Source organism: Chanodichthys erythropterus, chromosome 12 (genome assembly GCF_024489055.1).
Source record: "Chanodichthys erythropterus isolate Z2021 chromosome 12, ASM2448905v1, whole genome shotgun sequence".
In the NCBI taxonomy this organism is placed as follows: domain Eukaryota; kingdom Metazoa; phylum Chordata; class Actinopteri; order Cypriniformes; family Xenocyprididae; genus Chanodichthys; species Chanodichthys erythropterus.
This window is the reverse complement of record NC_090232.1, coordinates 26,828,245-26,845,142: the sequence shown is the minus strand read 5'-3', so window position 1 is coordinate 26,845,142 and position 16,898 is coordinate 26,828,245. Positions and strand designations below refer to the sequence as shown.

Sequence of the window (16,898 nt, the reverse complement as noted above, 5' to 3'; positions counted from 1 at the left end):
ATTACTTTTAAAAGTAACTTTCCCCAATGCTGCTTAATTCTTGGAATCTGATTATCTAATCCAGATTACATGTAATCAGTTACTACCCAGCACTGATAAGGAATCTGACTGTTGATTGGCCAGGGATTGCCCAATCATGTTAATGGAGAATTGTATTGGGAATTAAAAAAAAAAGTGCAGTAATTTTGCGGCAGGTTTGACATATTTTACAGCACTATGGATTCACTTCTTTGGAATCTGCAAATGTGACTGAGGCTGACCATCATAAAACTCTGAAAGGTAATCAAGTCACTGGCTTTTGGGAATGATATATATGTGAAAGTTGCCATCTGATACTTTAAGAAAATCTCTGATCCAACTGCACTGGGATTTTGCACTGTTTGCATCATTTCACTTGTCTGTGTTTACACATCCTAGACAGGCTATCAGTCTATGCATTGGGTATTTTTCAGTAACCCTTTTGTTACACCAGTAGGTGGCGACAAGGCACTGTCATAATGAGTGAGTCAGTTGCTCTGTCCCCCCTCCTTCATTCAGGGGCTGCGTCCTCTGGAGGTCAAATTTGAAGGCTGCATACGTCATCGAGTCAGTCTCATTTAGGCCCCGTTTACACTAGTACGTTTTTGTTTTAAAACACATAACTTTTGCTATGGTTACGCCTGTCATTTACACTACTCCGGCATTTTCGACCCTCAAAAACAGAGATTTCGAAAACGCTGCAGAGCCTATTTTAGTTTGAAAATGCTGGGATTGCGTTTCAGTGTAAATGGACAAAAACGGACACTTTTGAAAACGATGGCGTGGCTGCCCATGTTCACTCTGCGTATCCTTGATGGCCGTGTAAACAATAACATGGAGACTGAACTGCAATCTTTGCTGGCTTTGTTGTCATTTTTAGCAGCCATTGTGCAGTTAAGTCCCTTTAGGATAAGTAATTTCACTCGGCAGCCATCTTTGAAACGCCTCTCAGGCATCCAAGTGCAGGTCCTGTCTTTTTGAATTGGGAAATATCAAATTTCTTCAAAACTGTTCACTAAGTTTACGGTTAAATTTGATATTTGAAAACACCAATGAAATCTGACAAGGTTTTCAGTCATGTAGTGTAGACGGAGATCGTTTCTGAAATGCTATGGAAAGGTTAGTGTAGATGAGGATCATTTTTATTTTAAAACGCCATTTTAAAACGAAAACGCACTAGTGTAAATGCGGCCTTAAGCAAACGAAATGTTAGATTGCAAAGTAATAAAGAAATTACAGTATTTGACACCTCATGGGGAATAAGAGTCAATTTTATTATGGTTACTTTTCTTAAATAAGACATTGATGACGTATACAGCCTTCAAATGTGGCCTCTGGAGGACACAGCCTCCAAAAATGAAATGCAGCAATCAAGTCATTCACTCAACTTTTTTGTTCATTAAAGGTGATAAAGAGGATCTTTTCGTCGACTGAGAAACCAAAGACTGTTAGTGAGTTTTTGAAATGAGCGCATGCGTAGGAACAACCCCCCTCCTTCACAGCTCATTTCGAGGGAACGCCTCCCAAAACTCGTGCACGAGTATTGGAACACGAGTGTTTACCACCGGCATTCGCTGTATCGTGTTAGTGGATTCATTATGTCGGACTCACCGCAGGTAACTCATAATCTGCAGTTGTTACTCCTGTCTCTTGACAAAAACATTGCATGCGGCGTCTGTGGAGTGTGGAAAGTTACTGGAGCGCGCAGCTGCGCTCGTCTCTCACAAGGAACGTCACGGCAGTGATTGACAAGCCAGAGGGCCAATCCGCGCACGTATCTCACAAGGAATGTCATGGCAGTGATTGACAAGCCAGAGGGCCAATCGTTTATGCGATTGGCTGATGTTTTTAAGGCCCTACCTCGTGCACAGATGATGTATATTAATATTATTCCTTTCAGTGCACCTAATAAATAGTCTTTTACCAGTTAGTAAAGACAGTTTCAAGTAATATTGCAAAAAAGTATAAAACAAAATATCCTCTTTAGCACCTTTAAAAACTGATTCATTTAGGAACAAAATACTACTACTGTGTTGCTCTGAGACATACAATAGTTGATACTACAGTGGCTTTGTTTTGGACATTTTTCAGCTGTACAGGTTGGAGGTCCAGCTAGATCAACTTAGCCAGGCTTGAAGACCAACTTAAACCAGCCAAGACCAGTTTAAACCAGTTAAGCCAAACAAACCAGGGGTGAACTATGGTCGCAAGTTCCGTCCTTATCAATAGAGTTCAATGGGACTTACGACCATATTTGACTTGCGATACTTTTGGGAAACACACCCCAGATTAGGCTTTTTTAATTTTTTTTGCAATGTTTTTTTTTTTTTTCCTGAATATGCCCTAACATAGGCGAAAAACAATATGTGAAATGAGTAGTATGTCTGAATTCACAGTATTCATAAAACAGTAGGCAAAAATACCTGGATGACCTCCCACTTCTGCTGAGTTTGGAAAGTGCACAACTGATGAACACTTTACCATCTCATGAGGCCACAGAAGAGGAGTTGTGACTGGCCATCGCCAAAGACACACACCATGAGCACACCTTAATACTACATACTATACATTTATAATAGAACACGCTCTTTAAACAATCTCAAAGTAAGTTCCTCATTAAATTTATTATTTACTCAGTATGCAGTTTCGGACAAAGCTAATGTAATACGTGCCATCATGCTGTTGGTCTGAATATCAGCATGAAAATGAGTAATGAGAAAAATAGCAGTCTGCACTTATTCAGAAAAATACCACTGTGACTTCTATGTTATTGCTCAAATGACCTCTATTGTGAAGCTGAGTGGCAGCATATATAAGAAAATAGAAGGTTAACCTAACTGTTGGGTGCTTGGTAATTATTAAGACATGTTTGACAATGTCAAGGAGCTTGTTTTTAGAATAACCTATTCAGCTTTCCCTCACGTATATTTGATAAAATTAAACTTGTTCATTTAGAGTGACATTTTCAAAAAAGTTGAGTTTTCAGCTCTTAGGGGAATATCTTGTTCTGCATAATTACCCAAATTTGATTGGAACTGAACTTGACTTCTGGAGATGACTTTTAATGAATGTAAATCAGGCATCTCACATCCCCACGATTAATTTTGTCTGTAACAAAAAAAAAAAAAAAAAAAAAAAAAACTTGTTAGAAAACAGAAAAAAAGTGTTAAAGCACTGACAGAGGAGTGCTGTCAGGCATTTTTCTGCTCTATCTCATCTCCATGACTGGCACTCCAGAGATATTTTCCCCTCCCTCACTTTGATCATGGAAGTGATGTTCTAGAATAAGCTGTGAATTCCAATGTGAGGTGGGCATCTATTTAGCATACCTAAATAAAATTGGGCAACCATATTCCGTTTGACCCTTGGAACATGGATCTAAATTACATAGCCTTAGTTTTGTATGCTTCATGTAAACATAGGTTCTCTCTTCTCTGACAATACATTATCATCCACAACAAGGTTTCAGAGAAGAGTGAATGTATCAAATGTTAGGTAACACCCACAGTAAGGAAGGAAGGGCAGGTCACACGATAGTCTTTGATTGATTTAATGGATGCATGCTTCAGTAGATTTATGGCCATGTGAAGTAATTCAAAACGCAAGCATGCAAATTCATCTGATAGGGATCTGTTTGAGAGAAAATGAAATTGTCAGGTTCTCCAGTAGCTAATTATTGATGGACAATGTTAAAAAGTAAGAAAAAGAACATAATTTTAAAACAAAAAAAGATTAGGTGTAGAAAAGTTATGAAGCTTTCCAAAGACAATCTTAGGGATGCACAGTATCTCTGTTCCATATGTTATATGCCAATATTTTTACAATTATATTTTTTTTCAAATTCCCATTTTTATTTTTTATTTTTTTATTTTTTTAAAAAGTGAGTTAGATTTAGAGTTAGATTATTTTAATATTTCAATATTAATATTACTAATAGTTTATTACTTACTTTTAAGTCATCCTACAGCATCCTTGAAGTTTGCTGAGGCCCCCTAGTTGAGAACCGTCATTTAGATGACTTTTGCAACACTAATAATTGAATAAAACTGTTAAATGTAATCTTAAGTGAATCTGAAAAAAAAAAAAAAAAAAAATCAGTCTTTCTTACTATGTATTATAATGTTGTAATGTCTAAATTCACATTTAAAATGATTAATTTTAGTTTTTAGTGGTTTACTTTTAATTCACTTAGACAAAATGATATAGAATTTTAATACCGGCCATTTATCGTTATTGGACGTAGTATGAAAACACGAATCTTTGTTGTATATGCTTTAAGGCAGTTGAAATATTTCATTCGAAGGTGAAGAATAGGATTTTTTGCGGTGTGGTAAATTCATACAGTCAGATTTTTCCCCGTTATCCTTGAAGCTGAGAACAAATCCATACATTCTAATCTAACGAAGGACACATTCAAAGCAGCTCCCCAAAACCCACATCCATCTTCAGGAAAACAGGACACTGGCGTTTTGGCAGAGCTTGAGTTATGGCAGCAAGCGTCAGTGGCTGCATCAAACTCCATTCTCTTCTGAAGGACCTTTGTGGAAATGGCATGATTAATCCATCAGGGGACGTGGCTATGCAGGGTGTATGCATGGCAGGGGGAATTAAATTACAGGGACCATCCCAGCACAGTGCATTTTAAAGTGTGGCAGCTTTAGCTGATGGATGTCACTGGTCTTAATAGGCTGGTGGTGTGTGAATTGAGGCATTGACTCCCTCCTACTCCGTGTCCTGTACATAGGTGTTAAGGTTGACATGGGAGATAAGGAAGTAAAACATGAATTCGAATGAATAGGAGTGAGATTTGACTCAAGTGAACGTCCATGAGGGCTTATGATGACGTTCTCATTGCATATCAATATAGTAGGTGTATTGATTGAGAGAACAGCCTCACTTAAACATGCCTCAGAGGAATCGATAAGCATGTGTATTCTCTTATTTTAAATTATATCCACATGGTTGTCTCTCTATACAGTACTGTCTGTAGTTGAACATATTGATCGCAATTGCGCAAAGGCATCGGATGTACATTATAACAAATGTTCTCTTTGCATTATAATAGAGCAGCGACAAATGTGCCCGATCGATGAAGAGAAGGTCAGGGAATGGACTCTGGCCGCAGCTCTAATAGAGAAGTCAATGAGGAACTGCTGTAATCACTGTAGTGAATTGAATAAAGGAATGTGGAACTGAGGGATGCAGGCAGTTACTGCTAATTACTTTAAAGTAACTAGAAAACATCAGTGTTAAATTCCTCCTCAAATGCATAATATTACATTTAATGGGCCGTTACCATTCATTTAAAAGCCGTGGTTGTGCTGTGTAGAGTTTATGTTGGTGAATGCAAGGTTTAAAGGGTTAGTTCACCCAAAAAATTAAATTTCTGTGATTAATTACTCACCCTCATGTCGTTCCACACCCGTAAGACCTTCGCACATCCTCAGAACACAAATTAAGATATTTTTGATGAAATCCGAGAGTTTTTTTATCCTCCATATGTAACCCCTAACCCAGATCCTACTCACCCTGCTCTGTGCGGGCCTCGAACTTGGGTCTCTGGCGTGGGAGTCGGACGCTCTAACGAGGAGGCTAAAGTCTGCAACCTCTAGCGTCAGTCGCTAGAACATCTCTTGAGATCATAGGAGTGAGGTTTACTTGCACAGCGACTACTAGCTGGCCTCCGTTACACTCACCCCTTTAAACCTCACTCCCATCCGGGTCACGGCACCAATTTAACCCCTCACCCAGAACCTACTCGCCCCGCTCTGCGCAGTCCTCGAACATGGGTCTCCGGTGTGGGAGTCGGACGCTGTAACAAGGAGGCTAAAAGCTGCAACCTCTAACGTCAGTCGCTAAAACGTCTCTTGAGATCAGAGGAGTGAGGTTTACTTGCACAGCTACTACTAGCTGGCCTCCGTTACACACAGAAAGCAACAAAATTACCACATTCAAGGTCCAGAGAAGTAGTAAAAACATAGTTAAAATAGTCAACGTGACTACAGTGGTTCAATCTTAAGTTATGAAGCGACAAAAATACTTTTTGTGCACAAAAACAAAACAAAAAATGATGACTTCATTCAACAATTTCTTCTGTCCCCTGTCATTCTTCTATGTTATTTACGTTGCAGCGCTTCCAGGTTCTACGTCAGTACACCATCTCAGTAGTAATGACAGAAGTTAAATTTTTAGGTAAACTTTAACACCAGAAAACAGAACAGCTCATGATGGTCTGACAGATTGCAGAGGACATGAAAGCAGAAGTGAACTCTTAAATGATGCATATAAAATTGTTTATAGTGCCCATATTATTGTAGCTATAAAATCTTATTGCAAAATAATTGTAAAAATATTGGCAGATAACATTGTGCATTCCTATTGTCTTGTTCCATTGCTTGACTGGAGAACTGTTCTACGCTTACTTTTTGTGAAATGTCACTAAACCCACTGACAGACCGTAAGTGTCATTGAAATTGGGTACATAAGTGACTTCCTATCACGATGCCTCTATGAGAAGTGTATTATGATAATTGATATGTGTTGCTGTGCCTCAAGAGACTCCACAAGTGTTTATTCTGAGATTAACGGTTGTAAATGTTGAGAACCATTACAAACCGTAGGATGTGCGGTCTGTAATGAACACTTTGGGCTTGTGAAAATAACAAATAGTCGTTGACATTTCAGTTTAATTCTTTTCACTTCCCAAATCCTTCACAATAGATGGCAGTATAAGCTTTATATCCTGCCTCTGTGCATGCTTGACCTCACAATGTAACAAAAACAAAAATTGTGAAATTATTCTAGAAGTAATATTTTCAATTTTCTCCACTCTTTCACTTTTAAAAAGAGTGCCCAATAAGTTGTTTCATTCTCTCTCATTGCTGACCAGTCATATGCTGATACTCGTAATGTCCATATGGGGATGATGTATAATTGCTTAAATCATTTCTTATTTAAATTTTCACCGTGCTTTTTAAGGCATATCAATTTTGTTAATACCATGTAATTAAAATATGTCAGTGCACTACAACGCTCGGGCTGTATTAATGACCGTGAAAATTGTTTTAATTAAATAGCCAATTATAGTAAAGCCCCAACCATGAGAATTGACATTTAAATGAGCTTTATTTAAATTGCTTTCAATATTGTTTCATCAGAATTTCTCACGCGGCGAATTAATCACTTGCCCGTGTGCATGTACAAAGCGCCATTAACTATTGGAGTGCTGTTATTATTCATATCATCTCGAGCATGAATTAAAGCAATACGTCTGTCCTTTCATAAACTTTCTGATAAACTACGACAACTAAACAGCCTTTCACGCACTTGTTACATAACATAACTGTCAATGGCTGCAAAAATAAACGTTCAATATGTAGTCTGTTGTTTTGTTTGTTTATCTTTAGTGTGAATATAAAGTGAATATGCCTATATAAAGCACGCTCAACAATAGCAAGAGTTCTTTCGAAGTTTATTGTTTCAGATGTACCTGTTCTGAAAGAAAGGAACACACGTGCGCGCTGTGTCTCTTCCAAACTCTCTTTGTTTCTTGGCTCCTCCTCCTGACCACAATGTGACAGATTCAACTCGTCCGAGCACCACTAGCGCAGCTCTTCACTTTTTCCCACTGTCACTATCACGCTTTGATCGATGTTGTGACGCACAGACAATATCTCGTTTTTTTTCCCCCGTGCCAAGCTGATTTTACTTTCCATCAAAACGGAATTGTTTTTGTTGTTGTTTTATTAACTCTCCTGTGAGATATTACTTTTGTTCGAATACTTTAAAGACATTTATTTAGTGTTGAACATGGCCACACCGGCTGCGCTGCTGCCCGCGACACCGATGGCCCACGCGCCTCCAATGTCGATCGCCGCGGCTGTCAACTCCTCGACCCCGGCGACCCTCTCGCCCTCACCGTCCGTCACCCCAGCCGGACCGAGCATCTTCAGATCGGAACTTCTCTCCTCCGCGAGCCCGGGTATCCCCATTGGTAGCCTCCCGCACAAACCCGTGTATTCCACTCCTTCTCCAGTGGAAAACACCCCTCAAAACAACGAGTGTAAAATGGTCGAGGTCCGAGGCGCAAAGCTCGCGTCTTTCACTGTCAACGGCAACGAGCTCATCTGCCTCCCGCAGGCGTTTGACCTCTTTCTCAAGCACCTGGTCGGTGGACTGCACACTGTATACACGAAACTCAAACGTCTGGAGATAACGCCTGTGGTGTGCAACGTGGAGCAGGTTCGCATCCTCCGTGGACTGGGCGCGATTCAGCCTGGAGTCAATCGCTGCAAACTTATATCGAGAAAAGACTTCGAGGTCCTGTATAACGACTGCACCAATGCAAGGTAAACTCAAAGCTTCGCGAGACACTTTTCTGTCCTGCACTCTTAAAAATAAAAGTTCATAGAAGACCCATTTTGTGCCACTGAAGAATCTTTCAATGATGTTGTGCGTTTGAAAGTTTCCATGGAATCAATGTTCTCCATCAGTGTCAATAAAGAACCGTTGTTTTTAGGAGTGTGTAAGAAAGGATACAGAAACCACGACTTTGAAAAGTTGCACCAAACTAAAAAAGAATTAAACAATCGCACCTTGTACTGTGCGCATTTATTGAGCTCATATCAGTACAGTATCTTGCGCAGACGTTATTTTCACATCTCTTCTTTGCTGAGCGCAGCATATTTATCTGCTTATGATCCAGTCAGAACAGTTTGGCCTTTGATAATCGTGCACATATCAGGTTACTCACACTGAAATGCATCACAGTGAACATACAGCACACCACACACACCTATCCAGACCTGGGACACCTTTGGGCAGGATAGGTGTCTTTCACCATCAATCAGGCAGTAAGAATAGGATTGAATGTAACTCTTTGTCTCTTTCTAAAACGTATCATGTGTAAACAAACACTTTAGGAGACTGATATGGAAAAGAGAGAGGGAGAGAGATCGTATCAGTGTATGATATGAATATTTAATGGGACTAGTCTGGTTTTGTTACAAGTTAAACTGAATAACTCACAGGTTAATCGTCAGTTGTCCCGTTTGTGGGTGTCAGGTTCGCTGTTTTAAACAATATGTCTCGTGTGTATTATCGTTTTCTGAGTTTGAAATGTGAATTCCTGAATTTGCAGCGACTCACGACGTGGCTTGAATTTATTAGTCGTTATCAGGTCAGACGACTGTCATAAAAAGCGGTCATATATTCTTTGCAACCGACACTGTTGCCATCAAAGTCCGCGTGCTTTGAAAACAACGGCCCTTCAGTTGTATTAATAAAGCAAATTACATTGTCTGACCTTTAGAATGATGGCAAACATACCTGCGTTTGCGCTCGAGAGAGCCCTTGTTTGAAAGAACTATGGGTTTGCTTATCTAAACCTCGGTGTCTACGAGCAAATTTATGACACCAGCTCATCTGCTTGCTTATTAAAGAGCGCATTTAGGCAGCCATGGGCACTGGCGAGGAGATGTTAAGCGCTTGTGACACAAGTTACTGGAACGAGATTAGAATCTCTGAATCCTGTCCGCGCGCTCGCTCTCCGGCGGTGTCTAATATAGAAATTGATTCTCCGCAGAAATTAATTAATTTTTCATATTGCCTAGAGCGGCAGTTTTAAAAGGGCGCTCTCTAACAGTTCCCCCGCCCATTTGGTCTCCACTTTGAAATATATTCTAATCGTATTAATACTTTTCGCCTCAGGATTAATCTACAAATTTACGAATGTGTTTTAAAATTTGTATCACGACTCATTTATGCACAAATTAGACTAATGTCCTGCCCTCTGATTTGCTCTGTTAGACTCACATAGGACATAAGAAGGTATTTAGGAATTTAAACTGCGACCAACTCATGTCAGAAAGCTCAAAACAGACCATTTTAAGAGTTTCTATCTTTGAGTAATGACTATTTAATCGATGTCTGGCCTTCTAATGTTTTAATTTTGGCAGAGCTGAATGGAGATCAGATAGCAAGTGGCATGAGCTAAACTTTTGGACCTCTGTCTCTTGAATTCTCCAAACACCAAACTGATTTGGAAGTTTATAAGTTGAGCTGAGTTGGCAATTCGTATAACTATTTGACATTTTTGTGAATTAGTAGCTAATTCGTATGAATTCATTTCAGTTGTAGCCCATGCTTTCGTACAATCTGTTTACTTCCCACTGATGGTTAAGTTTAGGGATGGACCTTATGCTTACTCTTTCCTAAAACTCTTATGTTAAAATCGTTCAAATTCATATGAAATGTCCTCACAAAACAGTTACGTATTCTTATGAGATCGATTGTTGTATAGGTTGCAAAGGGTGGCTCTGTTTCAGAAATGAATCATGCTGAGTCAAAGTTAGGCACTTTGAGTCATCATGACCGGATAAAGGGATTCTGCTCAACTGGCACGTTGATGTTTCCTTTAAATAGGTTGTTAATGCGACACGAGTTAACGAAAGGAGAAACTAAACAACAAAACCACATCTCCACCCCATGTTGTGAGACTCAAATGTCCCTTTTTGGAGCTATGCTGCTGTTAATTCATCAAATCTGTCTTCTTCCTCAGTGCTTCTCTGTGTTGAAAAGATATGTCTTCTCTGACCGTCATCTAATCCATGAGCTTTTTCTGGCAGACAGAAAAAATGCCCTGTAGGTGCTGACTTGGTCTGTCTGCTTTAGAGAGCCATTCATCACTCCAAGCATTTCCTTTTATGACTAAATTCTACCTGTAATTGTTTGGAAGCAAAAAAAAAACCGCATCTTGGATCAGCATAAAAACTAATAGTTGATTTACTGCAGCACCTCACAGACTGAGCCATCAGATTGTGTTGCACACAAACACAATGTTTTCCATTATTTAAAGGCTGATTCACTAACATGGAAGTTTTGAATGTCCATAAAAGGCTTGCCTTGTTTTTGTTTTTGCTCGTAATAGTAAAAAAATGCTTTGTCTTCTTTTACAGTTAGCCTGCACTTAGTCTGCCCTTATTTACTGAATTATTTATTTTCGTAGAATCACAGTCACTTCCAGAAAGTCTTAAATGGACGTGATGCATCACGACTCATTGGCTTTGTATTGTAACCTTTCTCTCAGAAACTCTGTGAAGTGGAGTTTACGCAGGTCTTGGTATGCATTAGTGTGTGCATTTGTGGAGGACCAAGCAAGAAAGTGAGATGACAGACAGAGCTTAGCGCAAACCTTTTGCGAATACTCTGCAAAAATGGGTATTTGCGTCTTTGAAGATTTTCTTGTCACAGCGTTCAAGTCGTGTGAATGCTCAGTGTGAGAGGAGTGTGTCAGTGTGTGTTCTCTTTCTCTGATCTTCAAATGGGAGACATTTTAAAGGCCACGGATTACAGTCAAAACAAATACTCATACCAGCGGCACAGGCACCCTAGACAGCAAATTATCCGCAGACAATTAATTGATGTCAGTGTGATTGCTTTCATTTAAAAATTCCTGTTATCTTGCACTCACCCGCTGTTTTTTCCTCTTTCTTATGTACATGCACACACACACACTAAACTCAAACAGACGTCTCTGCACGTCTCTCTTCCCTTGACCTTCAGGTCCTATCCAGCAGTAACACAAGCCTCTATCAGTCAGCAAGGTTTGATTCGGCCCTTCCACAGTGTATTAGTGCGGAGCGAGGGATTAGTGGAAGGAAAAAAGACGAGTGTGTGAATGTGTGACACTGAACCAGATCTGTAATCCATCCACACAGTTTTTCTGCACTTGTATTATCACGAAAGGTTTCGATTGCCGCACTTTCAAGCCTGCAGTATATTTTTAATCCTCTAATATCAATCATTATATACGGCTGTGGAGTTTATGGTCTGCTGTTGTACATGTGTGGTTGAAATTGATATCCTTTGTGTGTGTGTGTGTTCAGATCTCTCAAAGCTTTAGTGACTCTATTGGAAACCGCCGATGCAGCTGCTCAGACAGCTGATAGCTTTGTTGTGGCATGCTGCGTATCATAAAAGAAATGTGTTAGCGAACAAGGGCTTAAAATACTGTTGATGTCTTTATGGTGCTATTGTGTTTGCGTGTCCATCTGCTGTTGTGTAAGTGTAAGACTGTGTGTGTACTTGATGATGAGTTGGACTGATGAGAGTTAGGAAAATATCACCTTACATGCACACTGTGTGGGTTTTTTGTGTGTGTGTGTGTGTGTGTGGTGTTTGTTTAGATGCAGTCATACAGAACGTAGGTTGTAGAATGTTTAGTGAGATGCGCAATTTCAAAGAATTTGTCACAAAGTGAATAAATGCTTTCTTGTAAATCACTTAAATTACATTTGCCAGGAAAATAATTGCAAATGTAAAAAATATGTAAGAGAGACAAGTAATAGGGTCCGTGATCAAGAACAAATTTTTACAAATTTAGCTTAAAACGTGCAAACTTTCTAGAAATGTACATGGACAAACTTTAGTTAATATACATCTTTAAGAAAACTTAAAATTGAATAAAAAACGTCATGTGATTGTCAATGAAAAGTAAAATTTATCTGATGTTTTAATACACTTTTTGACCTTTACATATAGTCATGAGGGTCTGCAAGAGTTCTGATGATATTATTTCATGGTTTATTATTTTTTTATGTTATTTTGCATGATGGTCATCTACATGACTTTGATTTGGCCGATCAAGCGTTTTTAAGTGTAGCAGTTTAGTTTCAAAAATAATTAATAAATATATTAATTTGATTAAAATGATTGATTAAAGATAAAAATGATGTCATGTATAATAGAAATGATTGATTAATATTAATAACTTGTCCATCTAATTAAAAAGTTTTCTTTCAAGAATTTTACAATTTTTTCCTTAATTATGATTACATTTTTTACTTTATATTTAGTACATTTAAATACATTTTAGGGGGCATACTCATCATAGAAGATTTGTAAGGTGTGAAGATATGTAAGCCACTGTATGTATGAATTAGAATGATGTATTTTTGAATAAATGAATCTAGATACTTTTAAATCATGTTATTTCATCCAATTATAAACTATTTCACATGTGATATACATTCAAACCAAAAATGATTCATTTTTTATATTTTTGGTATATTTTTACTAGTGGATGCAGGACACTATAGTTCGTTTATGTAAGTGAGGATAGCAAAATAAAGTAAACTGTGACATTATACCCAAAAATTATTCATACAGTGGACTACCAGTAAAAATGATAAAAAATTGGACCATGTTTTACTTAAGTGTTATCTGACATAATTTTTTTTCTGACTCAGTTTAATTTAAGATCTTGTCATTTTTTAAACTAGTGAATAAACTGTATTAATGAATGAAATGTTCAAGGTGTCTGAATACATTTTGGTTTGCCTCTATATCTGAGATCTAAAGAGGAGATGATTTAATGTCTGCACAGGGCTAGTGTAGGTATCTCCTTCATGGTGAACCAAGGTTTAAAGTTGATATTGAAGTGGTTGTGGTCTGGTATTGGATGGATGAGTTACTTTCATATCAGCATTAAAGCACCTCTTTATTGGGCATAAAGTTCATCATGGGGTTTCAGCACTTTGTTCATTATTGTTCTTTCTCTGTTTGATCTGTGGGAAACTCCAGCTGCTTTTTAACACACACACACACACACACACACACACACACACACACACACACACACACACACACACACACACACACACACACACACACACACACACACACACACAGACAGAGAAATGTATAGTGTTGACACTTGCTCTCAGTGCGCACACACACACACACACACACACACACACATCTTCATAGGTGCACACCCACTGTTATTGGTCTTCAGAACATAACGGTGCTTAGTTCTTGTTTTTGCTTTTTGCTGAGCAGGTAAAACAAATGATGGATTACTCTGATAACAGCTGTTCTCACAATGTTGCGCACAAGTTAAATATGAAGTCTATGGACACAAGGGGCCTTATTCATAAAACACGAGCAGAACGGATCTCTGTGTAAATCGTACGTAAAGCCGTTTGTACACAAATTGTACCAAGGGCTTTATCCTTAATTGACAAAATTCTCATTCGGGTGCTCAAAAAGCCATTTTTTGGATCCATTAGTTGTTTGCATATGATGTGTTTTGGCGTCTGATGCTTCTCTTGTGTATTCAATGTAATGGTGGTGTAAGCAATGCTCTGAAAGTTCCCCTGGTGTTTACAGAATGTTACAGAGCTAATGAAACACAGGAGGACATTAGAGATAGAGTAAACATGTCTTTTCAAATTGAGTGTGTGTTTGTGTACGCGGGTGCCGGTGTGTGTGGAGGGCCGAGGAAAGAATGTGTGTGTGCGCCTGCACTGATGGCCTCTGTGGGAAGGCGAGCCAGCATGGAAGAGAGGAGGACGTCAGGGGGAGATTTTAATTAAAGTATGAAATGAGAGGTCACGCGCTCTGACCCCCCCTCCACTCACTACACACACAAGGACATGCTATCTCTTCCTTACTTTCTCCATTCCTTTCTCTCTCATACACAAGCTAGTGGTCTCCTCCTCTCTCTCTCGCTCTCTCTCTCAGCTTGATGAGTTTTCCATGAAAGGGTTTTTCATTAATTCCACCTCAGGGAGTCTCTCTGTTCCGGCTCCCTCTGAAGCACATGGAAATCTAAAGTGTGTGTGTGTGTGTGTGTGTGTTTTTCTGTTTGTACGTGGCCACCATGATGTTTTGACTCGGTCTGATTATTAACACACTGTTCTGGCTGTTTGATCATGAAGTCTCTCACACAGACACACATGGTCGATGATCTTGTTGATGAGAGAGGATGATGGACAGAACAGAAATGGTTCGTTAGTTTCCTGTGATTGCTTCATAATGGGACATTTTAAACATTGAATTACAGGAGTTTTACGATAATTTAATTCTGAAAAACACCTGCACACAGTATAACAGGAAGTGAAAGAAATACTATGAGCTTTAGTATATTAGAACGCTTTGGTTCTTTTTCTTTATATTAAAGGTGCCCTAGAATTAAAAATTGAATTTATCTTGGCATAGTTGAATAACAAGAGTTCAGTACATGGAAATGACATACAGTGAGTCTCAAACTCCATTGTTTCCTCCTTCTTATATAAATCTCACTTGTTTAAAAGACCTCCGAAGAACAGGCGAATCTCAACATAACACCGACTGTTACGTAACAGTCGGGATCATTAATATGTACGCCCCCAATATTTGCATATGCCAGCTCATGTTCAAGGCATTACACAAGGGCAAAACATCTGGATCTGTGAACAGCTGGATTAACAGACTTTAAGCAGGTAAGCAAGCAAGGACAATAGCGAAAATGGCAGATGGAGCAATAATAACTGTTCATGATCCATGATATCATGATATTTTTTGTGATATCTGTGAATTGTCTTTCTAAATGTTTCGTTAGCATGTTGCTAATGTACTGTTAAATGTGGTTAAAGTTACCATCGTTTCTTACTGTATTCACGGAGATAAGACTGTCGTTATTTTCATTTTTAAACAGTTGCAGTCTGTATAATTCATAAACACAACTTCATTCTTTATAAATCTCTCCAACAGTGTGTAATGTTAGCTTTAGCCACGGAGCACTATCAAACTCATTCAGAATCAAATGTAAACATCCAAATAAATACTATACTTAAGTTGAGCTGAAACTTCACAGACACATTTAGGGGACACCTTAGACTTATATTAGATCTTTTAAAATGACGTTCTATGGCACCTTTAATGAACATGGGCTCATTGAAATAACTTGCTACCTACAGTTTTACAAAATTTAAAAAATTTACCTACATACAACTCACTGCAGTTTCTAGTTGAAATGAACAATAGAGACAGTTATTTATTTTTTAACACAAAGTGTGATTACAGGGGCAGATTATTGATTAATAAAGACTTGTTTTCATGAAATTCCTTTTATATTATGACCTCAAAACACTTTTACCATAATGCATGATTTGTAAAAGAATACATTTTGACATGTGTATCACATAACCAACTCCATATGTATGGCTTTTCTGACTTAGTAAACTTGCTTGGGAGCTTACCTGATACAGTATTGCACTTGCAAAGCCGAGCACTCTGGTACAAATAATGTGAAACACGACTCATGATAAAAGAGCTTAAAGACTTGTAGAAGCAAGCAAGCTAAAATAACGTAGTTGCCTCAGCAAATGCGTTTTTATCTCACACTAATGGTAGGGTTTAGTGTAGGTCAGAGTTTGCGGTAATCGTCTGTCTGTGGCAAAGACGCAAAATCTAATAACAGTTGTCTCTGCATCATGTGTTTAATTTCCTACAAATCACATTTTACAAATTTGTATAAAATTGAAACTTTGTAAATGCGACCCATGCTGGCAAAATGAGTCGGAATGCGCACAGTCTAATTACAAGCTACAGGCAAAACAAGTGCAAAAAGTCAGTTTTGGTCGAATTTGAGGTTTTCACCAAAATGAGTTCATTAAGCCCTCGTCTAGTGATCCCAATGCTCCAAATAGCAAATAAACATCTTTATGTGTACGTTTTCTGAGAGGACAACTTTCCTTTGTTAATGAAAAATGTTGTTTTTCTTCGCTCACTTTTGGACGACTGCTGCTTCCTTTCACTCTAAAAACTGCTGGGTTAAATGTGGACAAAACCAGGGATTGGGTTGTTTTCACCCAGCTATTTTTTTTCAACCAATTTTGGATTTATTTTTTTAGCCAGCAATATAGTAATATAGTAAAAGGCATGTTTTTGCTCACCCCCAAATAGGGGCAAATTTGTGAGGTATTTTAAGCTGAAACTTGACCAGACGAGAGACTTATAATACATCATGTGAAAGAGGGCATAATAGGTGCCTTTTAACTCAACCTGCTGGGTTTGTCCATATTTTACCCAGCTTGGGTTGTTTTTAGCCCAGCATT

General features: G+C 38.5%; 1 protein-coding gene across 1 annotated transcript in view; it reads left to right on the top strand.

The window, feature by feature from the left end:
- Positions 1–7,563: 7,563 nt before the first annotated feature.
- dachc (dachshund c) overlaps positions 7,564–16,898 on the top strand; it is a 79,918-nt gene continuing 70,583 nt past the window's right edge. Inside the window, exon 1 of the mRNA XM_067404366.1 lies at positions 7,564–8,366. Coding sequence (XP_067260467.1) covers positions 7,828–8,366 — 539 coding nt within the window. The 5' untranslated portion in view covers positions 7,564–7,827. The remainder of the gene's footprint in view (positions 8,367–16,898) is intronic.